Source organism: Streptopelia decaocto (assembly GCF_964273445.1).
Source record: "Streptopelia decaocto genome assembly, chromosome: 6".
Lineage (NCBI taxonomy): Eukaryota > Metazoa > Chordata > Aves > Columbiformes > Columbidae > Streptopelia > Streptopelia decaocto.
The window spans coordinates 2,593,711-2,616,888 of NC_138660.1; the positions used below are offsets into that span (position 1 = coordinate 2,593,711).

Below are 23,178 nucleotides of genomic sequence, written 5' to 3' on the forward strand. Positions count from 1 at the left end.
AACTTCCTTTGCAGGCCACTTCATCCCTGTGAGCAAACAGTTTTGACCACAGAAAACTTGATATAGCGGAAGCGGAATACCCTTCAAATGGGGGGGGACAGCAAAGCCATCCTTAATTTTTGTCAGGGAAGACACAAGAAATACTCCTGTCAGGTAGCGGGCCAAGACAAGGCTCTTCAAAGTTACAACACAACATGCAATTTCCCCTGAAAAGCGACAGGGTCTGTGTTATGCTGTGTTTAACCGGAGCAGACAGCACGGGTGAAGAGAAAGGAGAAGGTTTCCAGGTGATCTGTTCACATCTTATTTCAAGTGCTTTGCACGTGCCCACATACATGCAGATGAGGCTGCGGGAGAAGAAAAAGAAGCAGGACAAGGTGGGTTCCCCTCCGCAGGGACACAGCCCAGTGTCGTGTCACTGCCCGACTGCGTGGGCTGCGGTTCAGGAATACTCATCTCTGTGCCAGGGACGTGGCCAGGCTTGAGGTATGCACATACCACACAAATTAAAAGCTCAGTAAAAGCAGGATCAGCAGGAAGTATTGCAGAGCAATGGATGCTTTTTCTTATCAGTGAGCCGGGGCACCTGAGCCTTGGTGCTGTTCACTGCACCATGTGTCCTGGGCGCTTTCTGGGCACAGAGGAGATGGACCAAGTGTTCTCATGGCCCTGAGCTGCTCCCCGGGCACCTTTCACCACATCTCCGATCGCTGCTGCTGAACACCACACATGCTCCGTGCAGAGCATCCCTGCGTTGCTCTGCCAAAACCGCAATATCTAGAAAACACTCTGAGGACTCGCAGAACTGCTCTCAAGACATAGTTATTTGTGCTATACTCATATTCACGAGCAAAAGATAAACAAGCATCCCAATTCCTAAAGCATTTTAAAATACGCAATCCAAGAAGTACTATGATTTAGTGAAGTAGTAGCATTTATTACAGGGATTCTTCTCTATACTGTCCTGACTTTGCTTTTCCAATGAGGACGTACTCTTGCACCTGCTTCACACTGACAGGTTACTGGAAGCAACAAGCCGCTCTAAAGCCAAAATGCAGAAATCTACAAACAGAGCAGATTGCCACCACAATGGTACAAGCAGCATCTTCACCCTCCCTCCTCCACCACTCCCCACCTATTTCAGCCTTTTTCCTTCTGAGTTTTTGACTTGTTTTCAGTGAATCCCTGCTAAGGCAAAACCACCTTCCCGGCAGCTGTATCAGCAGCTCCATCTGGAAACCTCTCACTGCAGGTCTGCAGCAACAAACCCGGAGAAACCTCATTGGAGGCTCTAAGTCCTTCTGCAGTGGCACCAGCCACCTTGAGGAAGGTAAATCCTCGAGCTTTGCTGCTGCCACCCCTGCTCCAAGGCCTTTGCTCCAGCATCTCTTGCCCAGCTACCACCGGCCGCGCAGGGTACGCGGCTCCACTAGCCCAAGGGCACCGGCCCCTTCATTTGGGGACACCCTGGGATGTCGCCCCCGCCGCGATGCCCTTGGCCGAGCGGAGCCGGGGCTGATCGCCGGTACCAGCACCGAGCCCTGCAGGGTAGCACCCCCGCTCCGCACGGCGGCTCCGCTCCGCGCCCCCCTCACCTCCGCCCCGCTCCGCGGGATGCCGCGCACCGCACCGCTCCGCTGCTCCCGGACGGAGCTCTCCCCGCGCCCCCGCGCTTAAATACCTACCGCCCCGCTCCGCTCCGCTCCGCGCCCCGCCGGCCGCGGCCGCGCCGGGGGCCGCTCCCCGCCGCTCCCCTGCGCGCCGCTCCGCGCCGCTCCGCCCCGCCCCGCCCGCTGCCGCAGCCGCTGCGCGCCCCTGGCTGCCGCGCTCCCCTGCGCGGCGGGGGCGGGCGGAGCGGAGTCAGGCCCTGGACAGGGCGCCAAACCGGCTTTTACTTAGTGCTTTATATGATATCAATGCTTTGCAATATATAAGCTTATAGTATAGTCGATATGGTAGCGGGGCAGCAATGTGCCCTTGTGGCCAAGGTGGCCGATGGTACCCGGGGTGCGTTAGGAAAAATGTGATCAGCAGGTCGAGGGAAGTTGTTCCTCCCTCTCTGCTCTGCCCTGGTGAGGCTGCATCTGGAGTACTGGGACCAGTTCTGGGCTCCCCAGCTTAAGAAGGACAAGGAATTACTAGTGGGAGGCCAGTGGAGGGCTGCGAAGATGATGAGGGATCTGGAGCATCTTTCTGATGAGGAGACACTGAGAGAGCTGGGGCTGTTCAGCTGGAGAAAAGAAGCCGAGAGGGGATCTCACCAATACTGATAAATATCTCCAGGGTGGCTGTCAAGAGGATGGACCAGACTCTTTTCAGTGGTGCCCAATGACAGGATGAGGGGCAACAGGCACAGACTAAAACACAGGAGGTTTCATCTGAATATGAGGAGAAACTTCTTCACTGTGAGATGCCAGAGCCTGGACCCTGTGTGATCTGCTCTGGTGACCCTGCGTTAGCGGGTGGGTTGGACTGGATGATCTCCAGAGGTCCCTTCAACCCCAATCAGTCTGTGGTGCTGTGATTCTGGGGGGCTGGGTGCGAGAAGGGGTACCCGAGGGTGCCAGCAGGTGCCTGGGAAATGTTGGTGTTGGGATTCTCTGCTGGAAAAGACCATCGGACCATCGTCTGCTGGCAAAGCACATTGCAATGTTCTGCAGCGTGGCTGTGAGAAACCCGTGTTACGGGTGTGTGCAGGGGAAACGATGATAACGTATCAGATGAGGTGTTTCCAGAAAAGAGAGATATGGGTGGACAAGTACTTACAAGACTTTATCTGGAATTCTGTGAAATACTATGTGATGCTGCCATGAGGCTTAAGTTTCCATAGTTTATTCTGCCCTCAGTATAAAGAATCCATGACTTATTGTCCTGCTCGCTACCAAAGAGCTACTTGGGAATTTAACTTTGCAGTATAAGTGAGAAATAAAAGTAGCATAAATGCTTTGTTCCCTGTTTCCCATCAGCAGCAGGATGCTGGGTAGAATCTCATTCCATAAGCAAAGTAATTGCAGGGAGCCGATCTTGACAGGCTGATTCTATTTCTCTGCCTTCAAAACTGTTATATTTGCCACTAATTAAGTGATAAATGAGTGACATTAAGAAAGGAAGGTTTTTATCTTATGTTCATTCATTAAAGATTACAGGTTTTGCTGCTGGGCTATGTCTCAGACATAGTGGCTTTTGCTTTGGGGCCAGTGCGGTAGTGCTGCTGGAGATGAGGGATCCCTGGATTGCTCCTGATGATCTCCCCAAAATTAGTTGTGCGTGTGTAGTGTCTGCACCCAAAACCTTGCACTGGCACTGTACCAAAATGAAGAGTGCACAGAAGATGAGCAAATTCCTTGCCAGGGATGGTGGGAGCTGGAGTCACCTCCACAGTGGTGGGACCACCATGTCCCTGTTCTGGTGGCTTCTGAACCACGGAAGGTCATAAAGGTCACAAACTGTTTCAAGGGCCAGTTGTAACTGCAGTTATTAAAGTTCTTCTTCTAATATTTGAACGCATTTTATGATGCTTTAAATATGCTCTTTCCTCAATATCTTTAAAAGGCACTTGAACAAACAGAGCTGCGCAGTCGGCCAAGGGGCACCCTGGATGGGACACTTTCATTCCCAGCTCATAGAGTGAGAACAGTGCCTCTTCTGCTATTTTTATGGTTGTTGACTGAAGAACTGATGCTTGCTTAGTCTTTGATCTTAAAAAGCAGTTATGCAGAGGCTTTGTTTTAAACTTAGAGATAGTTGTGCACCTTCCCAGCTCGAAGCAGAGCTCCCGTCAGCCCTGAAGTACCACAGGAGCCTGCCTTGTGTCTGTGTGTGCAGCTGGACTTGGTAAAACACCTCGCGCCAGGATGGACGGTGCTTGAAATTGTGGTTTTGCCAATGAAATAGCAGCAGGTGACTATCACACTAGTCTCGTAAAAATACTTGCAAAAGCATTCTAGGCTATCAGAGCACTTGCTCCACAGCTTTAGATGTGCTGTTAAGGTATTTTTCAAAGAGGAATTTACAAGTAACTTTCCCACAGTCGCTTTATCAGCCCCATGATCTGATGCTGTCTTGCTTCACTCGTCTGCTGGTGGTTGCATGAGGCGCACTTGCTAATTTACACAAGACGAAGCTTCAGTGTGTATATGAATGCTTCAAGCTTGTCTTTTGATACACACCGTCCTATTGAATGGAGAAGGATTTGCCTTACAATGAATTACAGATTTGCTGATAATCAGGTGTTATTTGCCTGCAGACAGGGCTGCAGGTTCCCTGCCAAGCCCTGCTGGTGTTTCAAGGGCTGGTGCTTCCAGAGGGAGGAACCTCACCGAGGATGGTCAGAACTGCCTCCCGATTGAGTTCAGGTTTAGTAACTCTTGCGTGAGAAGAGGGACAGGGTTTAATCTGGAGGAGGCTGTGCTTTGATTTATCGTGAGTTGCTGCTGAGAGAGGGAAAGCTCCTTCCCCTCACCTGCTGGTTCTCCCTGAGCTGCCTGTTCCACTCAGTCTCCTCCGCTCACCGACCCAGCAGAAACCTGCTGGCTTGTACCTTGGAAGAAATGAAAAGCAAAGCAATGAAACAGGGTCTAAAAGAAATTAGAGGGGAAAAAGGAAAAAAAATGGAAATGAAAAGTCTCATCCCTTGCGTTTAGCAGCACAGCCCCTGGAGGCCAATGGTGAAACAGAGAAATAAACTTAACAGCAGAGTCAATTATACTGTTAAACAGGCATTCTTTATTTTATCAGTGCTGGGAAACACTGGGAATCATCCTCCATCGGTGCTCCAGTAACTGGATGCTCTTGCATTGCTTATATTCACATAATTATTACATATGCATTACAATTTTTGAAAATTTTGACATACACTATACTACGAAATAATAGATGATGTTAGTTATAATTGTTTAGTTTCTTACTTACAATACATCTATTCATTATTAGTTAAATATAAACTAAGCACTCTGCTTCTAAACTATGTATCACATAATCTTCTGTTTCTCTCTTGTTGTGCAGAAGGATCTAAAATTTGAGAAATATCCCCTCGCTTTACAGGTGGTCAGAAAGCATTTATCTCATGCCAATTGGCTAATGATGGGTATGTCTTTTATAACTTAATCACAGTATACATGAATTTGGCAGCTTCTCTTCAGTGGAGACCCTTGTCCCCTGAGCAAAGGAGCCAAAAAGCCTCCTGATGCCTTAAAACCAGGCCTATACAATAAAAGATGAATAACATGGATAAGCTAGGCCTAGCTGTCACCTTCCTTGGGGTTGGCAGCTTCTCCCTCCAAACCTGCTTGAACCTCAGTCTCCTCTAAGAGTCTTGTGCTTGTCATGGTAAAAACCACACCTAAGTTGTTACTTGTATAGAGTATACAAAAATAAGGAGGTTTGTTGCCTTGTTTGGTGCTCTGGGAGATCTGCTCCCTTGTTTCACCCCTGGGGATTTGCATTGGTTATTCCTGGGGATTTGAACTGGCTTTCTCTCCTGCAGGACACATCCGGAAGATCACCCCCTCGAGACAGGAATAAAACCACTTACCTACTATAAAGGCTAACATAACATTAAAACTATAGTCTTTGAATATTTCACGAGTCTTTAGGCTCTGTCACACCCTGCTATGAAAATCCTTGCCAATGGGCACGTTTTCTTCCCCATACGGGCCAGCGCGTGGCTGGATTTGCCGTCCGGGTGCATTTCTGTCCCATTTCCTTCTGCTCGCTCCTGCAGTTTGCCTTTCCACACATGACTTGGGTCCAACACATGGATGTTTCTTCCGCAGCAGCTGCTTTCTTGCCAGGGAGCACCATTCTGCATCCCTGTGGGTGCAGAGGTTTCTCCAGCACCCCTACCCCTTGTCTTCTGCTGGTTATTTCTCTCACCCGTTCAGGCTTCATCCATCCTGGAAGGGAAACCGCCAGGCTGGGAAGCTGCTCAATAGGCATTAAGGTGACTCTTTGAGGGCAAAAAGGGGCTAATGTTGTAAAAATAAAGATCTTCATTTGTCAGCTGTCTGCATTTGTGGCACCGTCAATATGTGCATTGGGTATTTACAAGCTTCGAATGTCAAATATTTACCAACTCATGTCAAAGTGCCACGATGATGGTTTTATTAATTCTGCTACGTAGTCTGCAGCTGTTTTCTGCAGATGGCAGATCTTCTGTCTCACACGCAACGTCTGAAATTTCACTTCCTTTCGTGCCATCTTATTTTGGAGAAGTAGATTGTAAGTGCAGGAGGGTCCTTTGCAGACCTGGTTACCTGAACAGCCCCAGGGATGTTCCTGCAAACCTAGCAAAACAAAAAGCCTAAGGTCATTTCTTTTTGCAATGGTGAGATATCTGGATATATATGTTTTTCATGTCTTGTCTAGCTAGTCAGGCTGTCTTGATTAATGGAAACTTCCAGAGTAAGCATAATGCTTGATTCATCTGAGTTTGCAAAGTATTCCTATAAAGCATCACTGGGCTGGGATGCTGGGCAGAGATGCTGCTCTGGCTAAACCTCTGAGTATTGTCCCAATTTGCTGTAAATCTTTTCTTGTGGTCCTGTCGAAAATCACAGACTGATCTCCTGACAAAGCCATGTTTAAAGTCAACCTGACAAATTAGAGAACAACCTTTTATCTCGGATAAAGCAATCGCCTCTGTGAGGTGTGTGTGACAACCATTCGTGGGTGGTTATTTCTCCGCTTGCTTTAGCTGAACACCCCATAGCTTCTATTTTGGGAATTAATGCAAAGGTGCCCGTAAGGCAGGACGGGCTGTGTAGGCGCTGGCTGGTGGGACAGTGGTGGCAGCAGTGTCTGGTGCTGATCCTGCCTCATGGTGACATTTCTTGTGGATTTGGTACAACGTAAGATCCATCGTCTCGTGTGAGAAATTATATCGCACAGGAAACTGCTTCGATGTAGCATACAGCGAATTTGTGGTTATTTATAAGCAGCCCATCACTTGTCCTCATAAATATCAGTATTAAGTGGTGTTCTGAGTAAAGTCCAGTTGGGGTAACTCTGCCTGTACCCCAGCTAGAGAAGGGGCTGGGTGGCATTCTGCAGTCAGGTACAGCAATTAATTAGATGGTAAAGGATTAATCAACTCGGAGTACAAGGGCTGGGCGGGATCTGTAATCCTGCATGAGTCAGATCTTCACATCGCTCTGTCCCTTTGACAATATTAAATTGCTACAGCCACTTTAATGGTCTGTGTAAGCAAGTGTGTGATCTCGTGTTGTAATTGTAATCTTGTAATTGACCTATAGGAGATCTGAACATATCCATCCTCACATCCTCACTCAGATATCAGGTGTGAATATTTGTGCTTCTGGATTAAAAATACCTTTCTCTAAATGTTACTGGGAAATTTATTGTTTCATCATCATACCTACTTGCTACAAAGCTGGTTCATTTGAACAATCATAAAGACAAAACAGGAGGAGGAGTGAATGTGAGCAAATCATGGGTTGAATGGGTTGAATGCTCACAAGTAGGTCTATTATTTTAATGGTTATTGCAGAATTCTTTCTTCTTAGCAGGGGCTCATCTACGAGATCTGGATTTGTGACAGGCAAAGCTGCTGGAAGCTTCAGCCAGGGATGTTCGAACCTCCAAGACACAAGCTGTTCCTTTTCCCATATCTGCTGGGTGACTCGCATGATTCCTAATCTCCATCCAGTGAGTAGTCAGCACCCCCCGGCTGGTGTGCTCCTCTAACTGCTTCCTAAGTGGCTTAGGGAAAAGTTAATTTGCTTTAGGAGTGTAGTTTCCCTCTAGAGAAGGCGGCTGTGTTCTCTGGTGGTCTGGAAGGCAGTGCCAGCCCGTTTTACGGCTCCTCTGGGTTGCACCCGGTTGCTGGAAGAGGCTTTCAGCTTCATTTTCAAAACACTCAATTGCATCCACTGTTTCATCTTCTCATGCGTGACAATCCTGCGTGACTACAGCCAGCCTGGCGATCAATCCTGCTCATTCTGACACCAGTTTGCCACCGGAAATTCTCTTAAAATGAGCAATTCTCTATTAGCAAGAGTTTGTTGTGGTTTTTTGTTTGTTTGTTTTCCCCTGTTTACTTTGACCATATAGATTCTTTATTACTACTCTCAATGGAAACAAGTTTAGAAGATGCAGGTCTCACAGATACCTGATTTTCCATGTTTTATCTATTAATCACATATACGTGGTGTTCAAAGATGTCTTTTTTTGTCCAGAGGCTATTGGTAGGTTATTCTGGGAAGACATTTGTTGTCTCCTGTTGTGCTGGTCCTGGATGGAGCAGGATGCTCAGGATGCGGAACACGATGTCTGGGGTCTGCGGGGGCGATGATGGCCGAGGGCTGGGATCTTTGTGCTTTATCTTTGGGTGGTGCAGGCTGGAAAACCATCCTTGGCAGGGCTGTTGGGAGCGCTTGGAGTGCCCTCATGTGCTGAGCCTCCGGCTGAAGCAACAATTCTCCACAATTTCTGAAATGTGTCATCCTTCTCCATCCCACCATCTGCCCCCTCATCCCTGTTTCTTCACAGCCAGCGTGGAAACCTCCTTCTTCGTCTTTCAGCTCTGCTTGTAGAAATATGCTACATTTCACCACCAGGTCTGGCATATGGCAAAGCTTGTCATTATTTTGGAGTCCAAACCAGATTCTGTCGCCTCATCACAAACAGCAGCTACTGCTGTGGAAATCCTTCCCACCAAGGCACTTTTGCCTTTTCAAGGGCTGCTGGGAGGGGTGGAAGGAGGTTACTCTGCTCCTGCCCTCATCAGAAGATCTAAAAAATACAAGGTATTTTATTCATCATTATAATTTAGTATTATTATACATTCCCTTGTATTACTGCTGCTGCTGGTTGAGGTGCGAAAGACACAGAGAAGTTTGTGCAGTGGCTTCTCTTAAGGAAAATTAAGATAAATGAGTGTGGGAGAAAGACGAATGGGAGATGCAAACCCAACGTGCATCTCGTTGCCTCCGCAGCTTGTCTCTGAGCATGCTGAGGTGTGAAATGAGCCCCAAACCACAATTTGCTCCTCACACCACCTCTTACCTGTGGTTGAACGGAGAGCTGTATTTCTAGGATAGTTAATTTTCGCCTTGCATGGGCATTAAGTGCCTGTTCCAAAGAAATCAGTGGGAATCTTTCCTCTGACTTTAGTGTTGATCCAAAGTCCCGTGCATCTAGTTTATATGTCAGAAAAAACCAATTATCTCCATCCCCACTGCTTTTTAATTTTGTAAATGCTATAAATTCCCAACAGGTTTTGAGTCCAACACACACACAGACCATTTTGTTCCTAGATTTTTTGCTTCTTCTGAGGATTTTCAGGTTGCAGCATGCATTTCTTTAAAGCACTGTGACTTTAAGTGCCATAACCTTGCTTTATTACAAAACATTTATTTGCCAGTGCAAAGAAGAATCTGGGTTAAAGGAAAATAGGTGTTTCAGTTTCCTTATTTCCAAGGGGTGTTGCAATACCTCCCAGTGTACAATGACCTGCAAAGGAGTCTGCGGCATTGTGTGTCAATGTTGGGCCACAGAGGAGCACGACCAGGTTCTTTGCTCAATAAATTTAAATACAATTTTATATAAAATAAAATAAAATAAAATAAAATAAAATAAAATAAAATAAAATAAAATAAAATAAAATAAGTAAAATTTCTGCTGTTGTAGAGATCTATAAGCCCGTTATCTCCTAAGATGCTTCTTAACGTGGGTAGTTTCAGGCTGACTGGATTTCACAGTATTCAAACAGATAATGACTGCAGCGTTTATTATGGAATAATAAGCTTAGGACAAAAGGTTTTCCCAGTGCAAAGCACTTTGCCTTGGACAAGCTGTGTCTGACAGTGAGACATCGCCATCTCCTGGGCAGGTGCAGCTGGAACACAGACTTTGGTTATTAATAAAACCTCCAGTAATTAAAAGTCTGGTAGTGACCTGGCAAGAGCTGAGTCTGTATCCCAGTATTTTAGTTGATGCTATTCAGACGTACATCTTAATACAGACAAGAGCACAATCCGACTCAGAAATCAGAAGCACGGCTTAGTATCTCTTTGTGTACAAATGGTTGTAGTTACCAGGTTGATGTCCCTTAAATATTACAATCTCTGAGGCATTTCTTCTCCAGTTAAGAGACTGGAAAAGTTTAAACGTAATTACATTTGGGATTATTGTCGTTTACTTCCTAGAGTCTGAGCCTTTTTAACACCAAGCTCACAACTGGCTTTTTAAAAATGAAATCTGTGATTTTCTGCAATCACAGGATTTTAAGAGATTAAAAGTACTAACTATACTAAATCTCATGGCAAAACTATGAGGTTGGCAGTATTGGAGCCTGACTTGCTGCTTGGTACTATATTTCCCTTTTTAAAAAGATGTGTAGGTATAAGCTCTTGATTTTAATTAAATGTTGTCTTTCAGAAGGGAAAGTGGCAGGCGTATGGAGCGAGAGAGACCCTCTGTGAAATAATTAGATGAAAACTGATAATATTTGGCTTAATCCACAGTGCTGGCTTAAAGGTTCTAGAGAAACAACACCTGCCCTTTGCAGATTAATAGGCTGCTGCTGTGTTAGTGATCCCGGCAAACACCTTTGGTAAATGTTGCCTGTTCTCATAGCAAAAGAAACGTCCTAAAACTTGTCAGCCAGCCAAGGCAATTTTATTTGTCTGTGGAACGTTATGGGAACTTTACATATATGAGAATAATTGCACTTGATCCAAGTACAACTGCAGCTGTGAGACCAAACCTTATCTGATTTGTAAAAAAAAAATTAAAGAAATAACTGTGAATATTAGAATGAATTTTAAAACAGTGATAATTTGCAATTTTTGATCAAGGTTTGAACTTGAGATATTTGGCCTCTCTGGGCCCCCACACAATACAGAGCTCAGATGTTTTAACCCCTGTGCTCAGGGTGGCCCGAGCAGCCTCTTGTCTCCTCCAGCGCATCTTTCTCCAGGTGAGATGTTGCCAACTCACCTTTCCTGTCTCCTCCTTATTTTGGCTCCATAAATGCAATTTAGCTTCTGAATTGCGCCCACCAGAAGCCAGAAAGTGCCCTTAACTCTTTACATTGTTCAGAAAATCCAATTAAAGTTGGATGTTCATATAAAGTCCCTCTGACAGTTCATCTCCTTGCCACCATATTGTCCAAAATGCAACTTTCTAGTCCACAGTATGAGTATTTTTAAAAGGTAAATTACAGCTTACAACTATTTATAGAGGTCCCTGTGGTTTCTAGCAGATTGTTTCACAGGCAAATATTTAGTCTGAGAGAAGGAAATATTTTGAATGAGGTATCTATTTAGATATAAACAATTATAAATGTATACATAAACCTGCTGGTTTGTGACATGCTATTGGCATGATGGACTTCTTCTGGGATTATTTTGATCTCAGAATAATTAAATACTGGGATGTACATCACAAAGGAAAGCAGCACATTACCTCAGAGGCAGCAGGTACTATCTCATGGCTTTCCTATATTAAACATGAAAAAGGAGATTTCAGCCAGAAAATATAATTTCCAGGAAGCTGCAATAAAGCAACTGTTGCTCTATGTGTCCTGCAAGTAGTGATGGTAGAGGCCTTTCTGTGCTTTTTTAAGGGCTGTGCAATATATGCAGTTTTTCCTATTTATTTTAGCATCTAAGCCTGTGAATACAAGAATCTTCATATTTGTGGATGGGAGATAAGTTTCTGCATTGGTAGATATTCTTCAGGTGAGTTACTTGCACTGCATTATGGTTTTAAACTAAAGGAGGGAGATTCAGGCTGGACATGAGGAAGGAATTGTTGCCCTGAGGGGGGTGAGAGCCTGGCCCAGGTTGGCCAGAGAGGTGGTGGCTGAACCATCCCTGAGACATCCCAGGCCAGGCTGGACGGGGCTCTGAGCACCCTGAGCTGGTGAAGATGTCCCTGCTCATGGCAGGGGGGGCACTGGGGGAGCTGGGAACATCCCCTCAACCCAAGCTATTCTGTGATTCTATAACTGTGTATCGCTTCTCTTCTTTTATCAGTAATCATTTTGCTGGTAAAGCTCTTGCTTCTGGTGCATTCAGCCGGTTCCCATCAATACCAGGAGCAGAATGGGGACCTGGAAACCTGTTGTTCATTGCTGGGGACATGTGCCACCAAGGTGGTCCCAGAGGGTGGCCCTCGGGGGTTCCTGGGCTGCTTTGACACCCTCAGCCACAGTGTGCGGCTGACACCCCTCACCCCGAGGGACAACCAGCATCTCAGCCTCCTCTCCAGCAAATATCGTCTGTGCCGAGTGATGGACCAGAGACAAGGAGGGTACCAGTCCCACCTCTTGCTATGAGCACAGGCACAGCTATTGAGGACTATTTTGTTTCTTAACCACACTGAAGAAAACCAGCAGTTCACCAGATCCGCAGGGTTTGTGTGACATCCCCGAGCCCCGCACACAAAGGGACACCAGGGTGAAAAAGGGGAGCTAGGTAATTTTATCACGTTTTTACCTTTGACCATCTAGAGTTTCCAGACGAGCACAATGGACGTGGTTCTTAGTGGAGACCAGAGGCACTTGGAGGTCCTGACAAAGGGGATCGGTGCCCTGGAGTGCTGTGATGCACGGAGACCTGCGTTTATTTGCAGGGTCATTTTCCGCTCCTAAAAGGACTTGAAAAAATCAGCATCTGTGTGGGAGTTCAGCCCGATGAGCTACAACAACTTGTGTGCTGTAATTCGGTCTCTCGCAGAAGTAAGTACGTGTTACTGGTATTTTAAATATGCATTTAGGGACTCGTCGAGTGATTGACTCGATAGAATGTAATAGGTATCATGAAGTTCTCGTAGCCCTTAAATAAATCCCTAAATGCTTATTTATGGGAAACGGTAGCTTTTGGATCCTTCTAGCCATTATACTTTAAAGTGCAATAAATCTCTATTTAGGTGTAACTGCACTGCTACCCTATTTTAAACAACATATGGCACAGGGTTTGGGGGATATACTGGCACAGACTGATGCAGGATTTTCCTGCTCTTATTTTCCCCTTCATATCTGAATCTTAATAACACTAAATGCAATTACACTGATTTTACAGGGACATTATTTTATTCCTTTGCATCCAATAAAAATCCCTATGGTAGTATTTTTTTCAAATCAAGCATGAGTAGTAGCTCCTTTTTCCTACATAAACGCCTTGTTTAATATTTACACCAAACGCTTTAAAGTTCTAATCACAAATGAACCACCCCCCCAATTTCAAGCTGAAAACAGAGCAATTGTAGAGAGAATTCCAAAGATTTTTGTTTTTTCCTGTTCTCCGTGGCATCTGAATAGTGGCATCTCCAGGTGAAAAAAGGATTTTAATCTTTTACATTTTGCTTGCTTTATTATGGTGTTTTTACACCACTTAAAGCTTAGTTCCCAGTAGAAAAAACTGGACATTATTTAGGTGAACATGTTATTTGATGCCCAGTGAGGGTTCTTCTACAGAGCTGTGTTCTGCCTATTCTGACATGTTCTTAATAAAGGGAATTTAACATTATATTTTCTCTTTGGTGGGTGAACCAGATAGATATTATTCCCTCTCCTAATTAACAACATAGCAGAAAATTTTCCTTTCGATCTGCTTTCTGTTTAGCTCTGTTGGTTTGTCGTGGTGCAAAAAGGAAACCAAAATGCTAAATTGTTGTGGGAAACCTTGTGACAAGTATTAATCGTTTTGTTTCACACAGAAATGTTAATTTCATTTGAACACTTTTAATCCAGCTCAAATGTAATTTAATTCCATTTTTACCCACTTTCTAGTGTATGTGAATATTCTCTTTTCCAGTTTGCCTTCTTGATATTTGAGCGTTAAGATTTTAAATTACCTATTATTACAAGCCTGGCTTATTTTCCGTGCTGCTTGGGTTTTCACCATTTCCTCCTTTATTGTATTTCCAAACATTTAGTTGACCAGCCTACTTTGTGCCTGCAGCTCTAAATTTCCCTTCTTCATTGCCAACATTTGGAAGTGGAACCCTCTGGGAGGTGCTTTTTGAATCTCGTTTAAGAAATACTCCATTAATTGAATACTAAATATATTTAACTGTTTGCCGTGTCCCTCTGTGTTTCAGAATGGCAGGAATTCTAATGGCCCACATGAATCATTTGTATCAGGAAAATGTGGATCCAGATCCCCCGAATAAACAGGATGATGAATCTAGCGCTAAGTCTTCATTTACACTCTCAACCCATGAGTTTCCCCAACTGCTTCAGTAACTCAATAAGCACTGTATAATTCAAAACCCTGCAGTTGTCACATAATCTAATAATACTATTTCAGACTGCTACCAGTCAAGCTATTCAGAAAAATACGCTAACGCAAGATTAAAGCTGTTTTTCTTCCTTTAGCTTTAGTGTGCAGCAAATATGGCATTAAATTGAAGTCTGTAAGAGTGTAGCTTTGGTGAATATGGAGGGAACACTGTAAAATGCAGTAATCTTCATTAAAATGGTTAATTTTCCCCTGTTGAATACTTCTGTTGCTAACGAAAAGTCCTGAGTTAAGACCGAATTAAGGGTTTCGTGATAATTGATTTGGTTGCCTTTTATCTTCATTTCATGTGCCCATGATCTTGTCAGAAATAACTGCTGAAGACACAAGTATTTTGAACTTCGGTTTAAAACATTGAGTCCAATTGTGGTGTTGAGAAGGGTGATTAATTTTTGAAAAGGAACTGTTTGAATTGAGGGTCCAGCTCTGTTTTCAGCAGCACGAACGAGCATCAGCGAGAGCTGGGGCATGTTCCACCGTGTCCCACACGAGGACTGAGCATCACGCTGCAAAACTCATTGATTTCTCTGAAACAGCCTGAAAAGTGAATCAATCTAGCCCGATATGCTTAGTAATAGACTTTTCTTAATCAAGTTGTTGCCGAAAGCTGGAGACTATTGCGCAGGAAAAGGTGGTTGCAAATAAATCACGGAGGATTACAATTCTCTCAGTTGAAGGAGAATTGATGGTTTTCTCCATTCTGCCTGAAACAAGCGGCTTTTCTTGTCCGACAGCTGAGCTTGGAGCGTGCTGGGAGGTAAGAAATTCAGGGTGATGGAACGAGACAGTTTCCTTGCTTGTATTTCAGCCAGACAAGACGATGAAAGGCAGCCTCACATTCCTGAGTTTGGTACTGAACTCTGAACCGGGCTGGGAAATCTAAGAATAAATCTGCCCTGTTTTAATGGGAAGGAAACACAGGGTGTGATTGCTGGGAAAGAGCGAGGAAAATCAATTAGCCCATGAAACCCAAAGAGGTTATTAGTTCCAATAAGAACAATGTTGTCACAAGAGATTTTGTCCCAGGGGGGCATAAACCTCTGGAGGTGGAGGGAGCAGAAGGCGTTTGCTTGCTCCATCTCTGCATTTACCCAGGGCAGGCCAGATTTGAGGCTAAATTCCCATTTTGGGAATCCAGCCCCATGCACACATGCGCTCATGAGCCCACACAGCTATTTCTGTCATTTTGCTTTTACCATTTCTCACCTCCCATGGTAAGGAGGGGAGTGCGATGCCAAACTCTGCACATTAAATACCGACAGGGAAACCCGGACCCTGCGGAAGCAAATGGACAAATTCCCGCTGAATCTGATGGCACAAAACACAAGCTGTGAGTTGAAAGACGAGTTTCCCAAAGCCCCAAAAACTGGTGTTGGGGGAAGAGCCAAAAAAGTCCCATATGAAGAACAGTGTCCCAGCACAGGAAAGGGTTTGAATTTCCTCAAATGTCCATGTCACCTGCTCCTTTTGGGGGACTTTGCCAATGTGCCCTTCTCCCCGCACCGTGCAGGTTCTCATTGGCCACGGGAGCAGCTGTTACACAAATAAAACTGATTCTTTCCGAAAAGAAGATTGTCTTTCTCCAAGTGCCATTGAGGAGGGGACCGTTTGTAAGGTAGGAGAGAGCACACACTGGTGGTTTAGTCTTCAGGCGGGATATTTCCAATGAAATCATAGAATTTAAGACATAGTGGTGATATAATTTGTCTCAAGAAAAGTCACTGTCTGTAATGAATGTATGAGGACTAGTGTATTTCCTCCCCTGCATAAGGACTTGAAATAATTAAGTGCAATCATCTCTCTGATATTTAAAGCTGGGAGATTGGGGTTGAATACCTGTTATGAACTGGAATATCTAAATACTCTAGTTTTAGGGAAAACCAGAGAAAAACTGTATTATTGCAATGTTATTGTAGGATACATGCTAACAATTAGTGGATATTTAGATCAAACTAAATATAGATGTACTGAATGAGACGTCAGTGAGGCGAAGTTTAATTCTTCATGTTTTGTGTCCACTGTGAATCATAATCTTTTCTAGTGGGGGATTCCAGTGAATGATTTTAGAATCAGTGGGAGAATCAGCCCAGTATTTCATTTTTATTAAAATGTGTTTATATATTTAAGAATAATTATTTTAGGAACAGCTTTGCACATGATAATGAAAAATCCCTTCCTCTGAGCAATTTATTTTCTAAACAGACTGGTAAGCTGTAGTTTTTTTTATTAATGATGCTTTCCTGGTGTTTGATGGCAATCCATCAATGTGCCTATGGAACTGGTGACTATCTGGTTTTAGAGGTTGCTGCAGAAGTGGTTTGTGACAGTAAAACACAGAAACGCTTTTGATTTGAAAACTGATTTGCCATTTCCCCATAAAGTTACCAAGTCTCTAAACCAATAATTTCTCCTTCTGGCTTTCAGCATGTGGAAATTATGTGTTTATTTAGTCGTCTCCAGCAGTGGCAAAACCTTCCTGCATGAGTATATTTACCCTTTACTGGAGCTGATGGGTTAAAGAGCGGGTTGAATGGCAGCAATGGGCAACAGTGATCACTGGGGATATTGTATAGATAATCAATTTGCCATTAAATGATTTGGAAAATGGAAAAAATCATGACTCTTTCTTCTAAAACGGAATTAATAAAGACAAAAACATTATAATCCAGCCCTTAAATACCTGACTTTGAGTCAGATCTCCTTTTCCTCTGGTTGGCAAGGACAGTGAGTGTTTCTCCTGGTGACTTTTTCATGTAATGAAGTGCCTTTGCTGCTCAGGAAGGTTCGATTACAGGTTCAGCAAGAAAGGGAGTCTGTTCCGTTTGTATTTACAGGTCAGTACACTGGTTTAAAAAAGAAACAAAGATGCTTTATATGACAAGTCATCTGAGAGGCGTCATCTGTCCTATAGGAAAGAAAACATGTGCTTCTTATTTCATTCTTCCTTTGTGGTTCAGCTAAATCAACTCTTTAAAAATAAGAAGAATGGACCTGAAAGTTTACTCTAAAAGAGTCCAGAAAATGAGTCAGTAACAAAGGAAAAACTGACAAATTTTGGAATAGTTGATGTTTCATTTTGTCTCTATTTATTCCTCTAGAGCAAAGCTTTTTATAATGGTGCAGTTTTATTGGACTCTGAAATCATTATGGAATTATTCCTAATCATACATGTGGAAGAGAGACGTCGTGTCCCACTGATCGTATAACTCACAGTCTGTCTCCATAACATCTATTGATACCTGTGGGAGCACATCCAGCCACAGCCAACAGGAGCAGGAGAATGACAAGTGCTCTGGAGGGTGATGGTGAATAGGAGTGAGTAGGCAGGAGTTTGGGCTAATGTTGCTTCACTTTTCCCATAAAAAGCGAGGCTTTGTAACGTAGTCTGGCAAGTAGAAGCCCACATGTGCCTGACACTCCTGCAGGTCTTTCTGATGAGGAGAGACTGAGAGAGCTGGGGCTGTTCAGCCTGGAGAAGAGAAGCCGAGAGGGATATGATCAATGCTGATCAAAATCTCAGGGTGGGTGTCAAGAGGATGGACCAGACTCTTTGCAGTGGTGCCCAGTGACAGGATGAGCAGCAACGCGCACAGACTGAAGCACAGGAGGGTCCATCTGAATATGAGAAGAAACTTCTTCACTTTGAGGTGCCAGAGCCTGGCCCAGGCTGCCCAGAGAGGGTGTGGAGTCTCCTTCTCTGGAGACACTCAAACCCGCCTGGACGTGACCCTGTGTGATCTGCTCTGGTGACCCTGCGTTAGCGGGTGGGTTGGACTGGATGATCCCCAGAGGTCCCTTCAACCCCAACCACTCTGTGATTCTGTGACTCTGGCTTGCGCCTGGGCTGTGTGTTAGCCGTGATGAGCAGGGCTGGATGTTTCTCATGCAAAACCAGGTGATTATCGGGAATAGTAATGAAAAAGGAAGTATAGTAAAAGGAGTGGAAATAAAAGCACAAGAAAAGAGATGGTGGGTGCAGAGTAAGTGGGCTTTTTGGGGAATACGCAAACGCAAAGAGTGTTGCGCAGTGATTTATTACGGTATTTGTCTTTTCCTACAGCTGCCAACATGTGGAGCTCACCAGGGCTCATCTCGACGTTTGTGCTGCTGGTTGTCGCCGCCGTACACGCGGGAGTGAAGGTGACCCCAGATGTCAAGTACACAAAGACGAAGCCCCTGCAGCTCGTGGGTGACGGTGCCTCTCACACCCCTCCCACTCCCCTGGCGGGGAAAAGCCCGTTCCCAGCAGCACCGGCCAGAGCCGAGTTCTCCACCCCGAACCCTGTGTCCCGAGGGGCCACCACACTCTTCCCCATTGAGAACTACACGCTTGACACGACCGATTTCTTCTTCAACTGCTGTGACTGCTGCCCACCCACTGCGGGGCCACGGGGGCGGCCAGGGGAGCAGGGACCACCAGGTAGGGTGATGCCTATCTCGCCGCTCTTGTTCCTTCATAAATGAGTTGCCAGGACTTGTGCAGCAAATGCTGAATATGATTATACCTCATGTAAAGCCAGAACAAAAAAATTGCATGCTAGCAACATCTCAGAAGTTATAGAACACCATTATGAGTGGGAAAGCCCCCAGAAGAAGCTGTGTCCCCATGGCGCTCACTTTGGGGACCACAGTGGGAGCACAGGCAGAGGTGTCCCCATCCCACGACACTGCTGGTGGGTGCCCCATGTGGCCACACTCTTTGATTCTCTGTCCCTGGGAGTCACAGATTTACTTTCACGTTCACTTCAACCATGTGTTTATGACCCTCAAAACTACCTGCCAACAGTTTTGTATCTTTGCTGAAGGTTTATGATTAAAGTCTCTTTTTCTTGGATTTTTTTTTTCCCCTTGAAAAAGAGGACGTTAAATACAAAAATAATTTGGGTTCGAATTTTAAAATAAATACTTGCTCTCACAAGGGGGAGCTCTGTATAGAGCACCTAAATATTTTATGAGACATACTTTGTCTCTTTTTTCTACTGCTAAGATACGTGTCTGTAGAGTGCCTAAGTTTAATATTGCTATAATGAATTGTGCATTAGTCTGCAAATGTCCACTTTAATAGCACTAATATTGGAGATAAAAAATGATTAATCTGAGGAAAGGTGGTAAAATCATGAAATAATTTTCTTTTAATACAGTGTACTCGAGGGATTTTCACTTCCCATAGCTCGGGAGGGACTGGCTAATGGAAATTATAGTGGCTGCAGAGGGAGTTTGCACTCACACGTCCCTTGAGTGTTAATGGAATACTCCTTGTGTCAAGTAGGTTGTGTTGTGATGATTGGAACTGCCATAGTCTGCTCCCAGATGGGCACCAGGAGTCTCTAGATTCCCAAGTGGATGAAAAAATAATAATAACAAAAAGATTGAAGTGAGCTTGCTTGCCTTTCAACCCATCCTTTATGCAGCATGGAGCTGTCTGCCAGGTTCCACTTTTATATTTGCAGACTTAATTCTTTTTAAGGAGAGGGGCAGTTATGCAGCTATGGGAGCTCCTTAGATGTGCTCAGGTGTTAAAGACAGGTTACTTCTGATGTTTTATGAATGTTTGAGCTCCTGTGGCACCGAGGCAGCTGAAAGTTAGTTTTAAAAAGTCTTTAAGAGTGAAATGCAAAACCCACCTGTCTCATTCTTTGCATTGGTTGTATGATGCCAAATCAAATTAGACAGTCCTTCCCAGGGTGATGGAAAAAGAGTTTCCCTTACCTGGAATCCCTCAGTGCCTTGTTGCTTAGGCATTCTTTTGAATTTTCTTTATAAACTTAAACCTTTGATTTACTAAGGTAATTTTGTTGATGTGATTACATTACAGGTCCCAAGGGGGAGAAGGGAGACGCTGGTTTGCAAGGTCTGCCGGGAGCCCCGGGTCCTCAAGGTCCTAAAGGTTCCAAAGGAGAAAGAGGTAAAGCAGAGTAACTGCTCATTTCAAAACCAGATGCTTTTGTCCTCATGGAATATCATGAGTGAGAAATGCAGCGCTGTCAGCTTCTCCATCTTGCCATTAAACAGCAGCAACTGCCTCCTAACGAGGTGCTGATTAGAGTCAGAAATCCAGTATTTGGGTGAGATGCAGTTGTCTGCGTGATGGTGCTTGGTGCTGTGCGATTCAGCTGAGGTTTCCGAAGGCATTTCTTGGAAACACACATTGCTCACGTCTGTTTTGTTAATGAAGTGAGGGAAACATGCAAAATGGTTCCAGTTGTCTTCTGTGTAATGATTGCTGTGCTGCAGACAACATCACCAACAATATATTAATGGTGAAATGTCCTAGGAGGCAAAGGAGAGCAAGGCGAGCGAGGATTGAGTGGAAACCCCGGGTATCCAGGCAAACCTGGGCTGCAAGGTACGAAACATGGGCTGGGAAATGCAAGAATATTGCACTGACCATTCCCTTTGCTGTTAGTGATGACACTCCATCTCCAAACAATCTGATACTAATGTTTTTAATCTTTATTTTTTCCCCTACTTTGCCCTTTCCTTAGGTGAAGCTGGAGCAAAAGGCAATAAGGGCAACTACGGCTTCCCTGGACTGAAGGGACAAAAGGGCTCCAAAGGGGACACTTGTGAGAATGGCACCAAAGGAGACAAGGGAGATAGGGGGGATGTCGGAGGTCCCGGAGTGGCCGGAGAACAGGGTGACAAGGGGGAAAAGGGTGACACAGGGGACAAGGGGTATTGTGGGGAGCCGGGGGGGAGAGGCGCAAAGGGGGAGAGAGGAGAAGCGGGGACAAAGGGAGAGAAAGGCAGCAAAGGGGAGATGGGGGCTGAGGGTGTTCAGGGGGCGGATGGAAAACAGGGAGAGAAGGGTGAGCGAGGAAATAAGGGTGAAAAAGGGGACCTGGGACCCGCCGGTGCGATAGGACCTTCTGGGCCCAAGGGGGTTGCCGGCAGCAAGGGGGGCCGAGGGGCCCCGGGAAAGAAAGGCTCCCGTGGGGCGAAAGGTGCCCGGGGGGACACGGCAAAGCTCCTACGATCAGCCTTCAGCGCCGGCTTGTCCAAGCCCTTCCCTCCGCCCAACGTCCCCATTCGATTTGACAAGATCTTGTACAACGACCAAGCAGATTACAACCCTTCCACTGGCAAATTCAACTGCAGCGTGCCCGGGGCGTACGTCTTCTCCTACCACCTCACCGTCCGAGGGCGGCCGGCCCGCGTCAGCCTGGTGGCCCGGAGCAGGAAGGTGGCCAAAGCCCGGGAGACGCTCTATGGGCAGGAGATCGACCAGGCGTCTTTCCTGACCGTCCTCAAGCTGAGCGCAGGTGACCAGGTGTGGCTGGAGGTTGCGCGGGACTGGAACGGGGTCTACGTCAGCGCTGAGGACGACAGCATCTTCACGGGGTTTCTTCTATATCCAGATGTTTTTGAGATCCTGCTATAGATTTAAAGGGTAAAGGCATTACTGAGAAATGTGCCTTTCCCTCCGCCTGCAAGAGGAGAAATGATCATCACTTTAACACATTTAGTTGCAACATTTCGTGATCTTTTAGCAAAAATATTTATATTTGCAAAATATAAATTAGTCTTAACTAGCAGCCCCAAGGAGCGGCGTGTCCTTTGTGCAGGTGGGTGATGACTGAGGGAAACAATTGCCCAAAATGCAGCAGCACCGGCACGTGAACCGTGTTTCTCATAACAGACCAGGTTTGCAATTAGCCTCTTCAAATTATGTAGCAAAAGTCATTGTCTGACAGCAATTTTAATCAGGTCAGCTCCTGCAATCTTTGCAAATTCAATACTCCACTGGAAATCGCTACTGAGAACCATTGGTTTTGGTAAAGATCGCACAGTTTGATTTATAGAGCTTAATCAGATGTGAACATGAGGAGTAGGTTTCTTGAGATCACGTAAAATATTTGTTTTATCACTGAATCAGTATTATCCAGTACTTTAGACTTGGTCATGAGTTATATCAAGGTTTGTCTAAAAGAGTATTAGAGCTATTTGATCCATGCAAAAAGCCTCACGATCTTTGTCCTTAGGCAAAAATACATCTGAAACTTCCAAAAATAACTGAGAGATGCGTAATCCGCCCCATTAGGGTGCTCGGAACCCCCCGTCTCTGAGCTGCTGATGATTCAGCTGGTGCTGCGAGGAGGAGGAGGAGGAGGGGGAGGCAGGATCGGCTTTGGCATTTGCCCGAGTCCCCAGTTGTGATGGCCCAGGGAACGTGTGGGCACACTTTGGAAAATCCAGTTTACCAAACTGGAACTGAATCTTGTAAAATAAAACTACAATGTTAAATACTCTCTGGATGCGAGATTTGATGTATTTCCTTATTAATGCACCTTTTCTCATCGTAGTAACTTCACACCACCTTTAGTATATGAACTATGGCATGCAAAATTGTTCCGATTACTCCTTTTTTTTTTAGAAATAAAACTCAAGTCTCATAATTAGCCTTCGGTGGTGCTGGGATTTACTTGTCTTCTCAGGCAGTTGCAAACCCTGGATGTTTTCTCTGCGATTTGATGAATTCTGCATCTGAGCCCAATGCAGATGGGGTGAATTAGGCTACTATTCCCATTGCTCTCGGTTTCCTTGCTTAAATTGCTGTCGCGCTTTCCATATCGTATTTAAATACCTTCATAAATCTTGTCCCTGTCCCTACTGTCTTCTTTGTACATGGCACCGAGATGAAGAGTTCCTGATACTTTTTTATACAGTGAGAAAATTAACACCAGAGAACTGCTATTAAATTCGAAGATAAAAACAAGGCAATTTTTAAGAGGCTGATCCTATCTGTCTGGTAAATGTAAAGGGTCCTTCAACTCATCAGCTTCACAGCCCTCTTTCAATATCAGCAATTCAAATGGGAGATGTACTGGCTTTGTCAAAAAATGGTACTTAATTTGATGCTTAATCTGAGTTAGTTCCTATGTAGTTCAAATCCAGACTACTAAGTACACAA

The 23,178-nt window shown here is 44.9% G+C and overlaps 1 protein-coding gene across 1 annotated transcript; it reads left to right on the forward strand.

The window, feature by feature from the left end:
* Positions 1 to 1,952: 1,952 nt before the first annotated feature.
* Positions 1,953 to 21,648, forward strand: OTOL1 (otolin 1; the record flags this gene model as incomplete). The annotated part of the gene is made up of 5 exons (XM_082055279.1): positions 1,953 to 2,007; positions 18,328 to 18,687; positions 20,083 to 20,172; positions 20,542 to 20,613; positions 20,753 to 21,648. 5 exons carry the CDS (start codon positions 1,953 to 1,955, stop codon positions 21,646 to 21,648), a joined length of 1,473 nt encoding a protein of 490 aa, XP_081911405.1.
* Between the last annotated feature and the right edge of the window lie 1,530 nt (positions 21,649 to 23,178).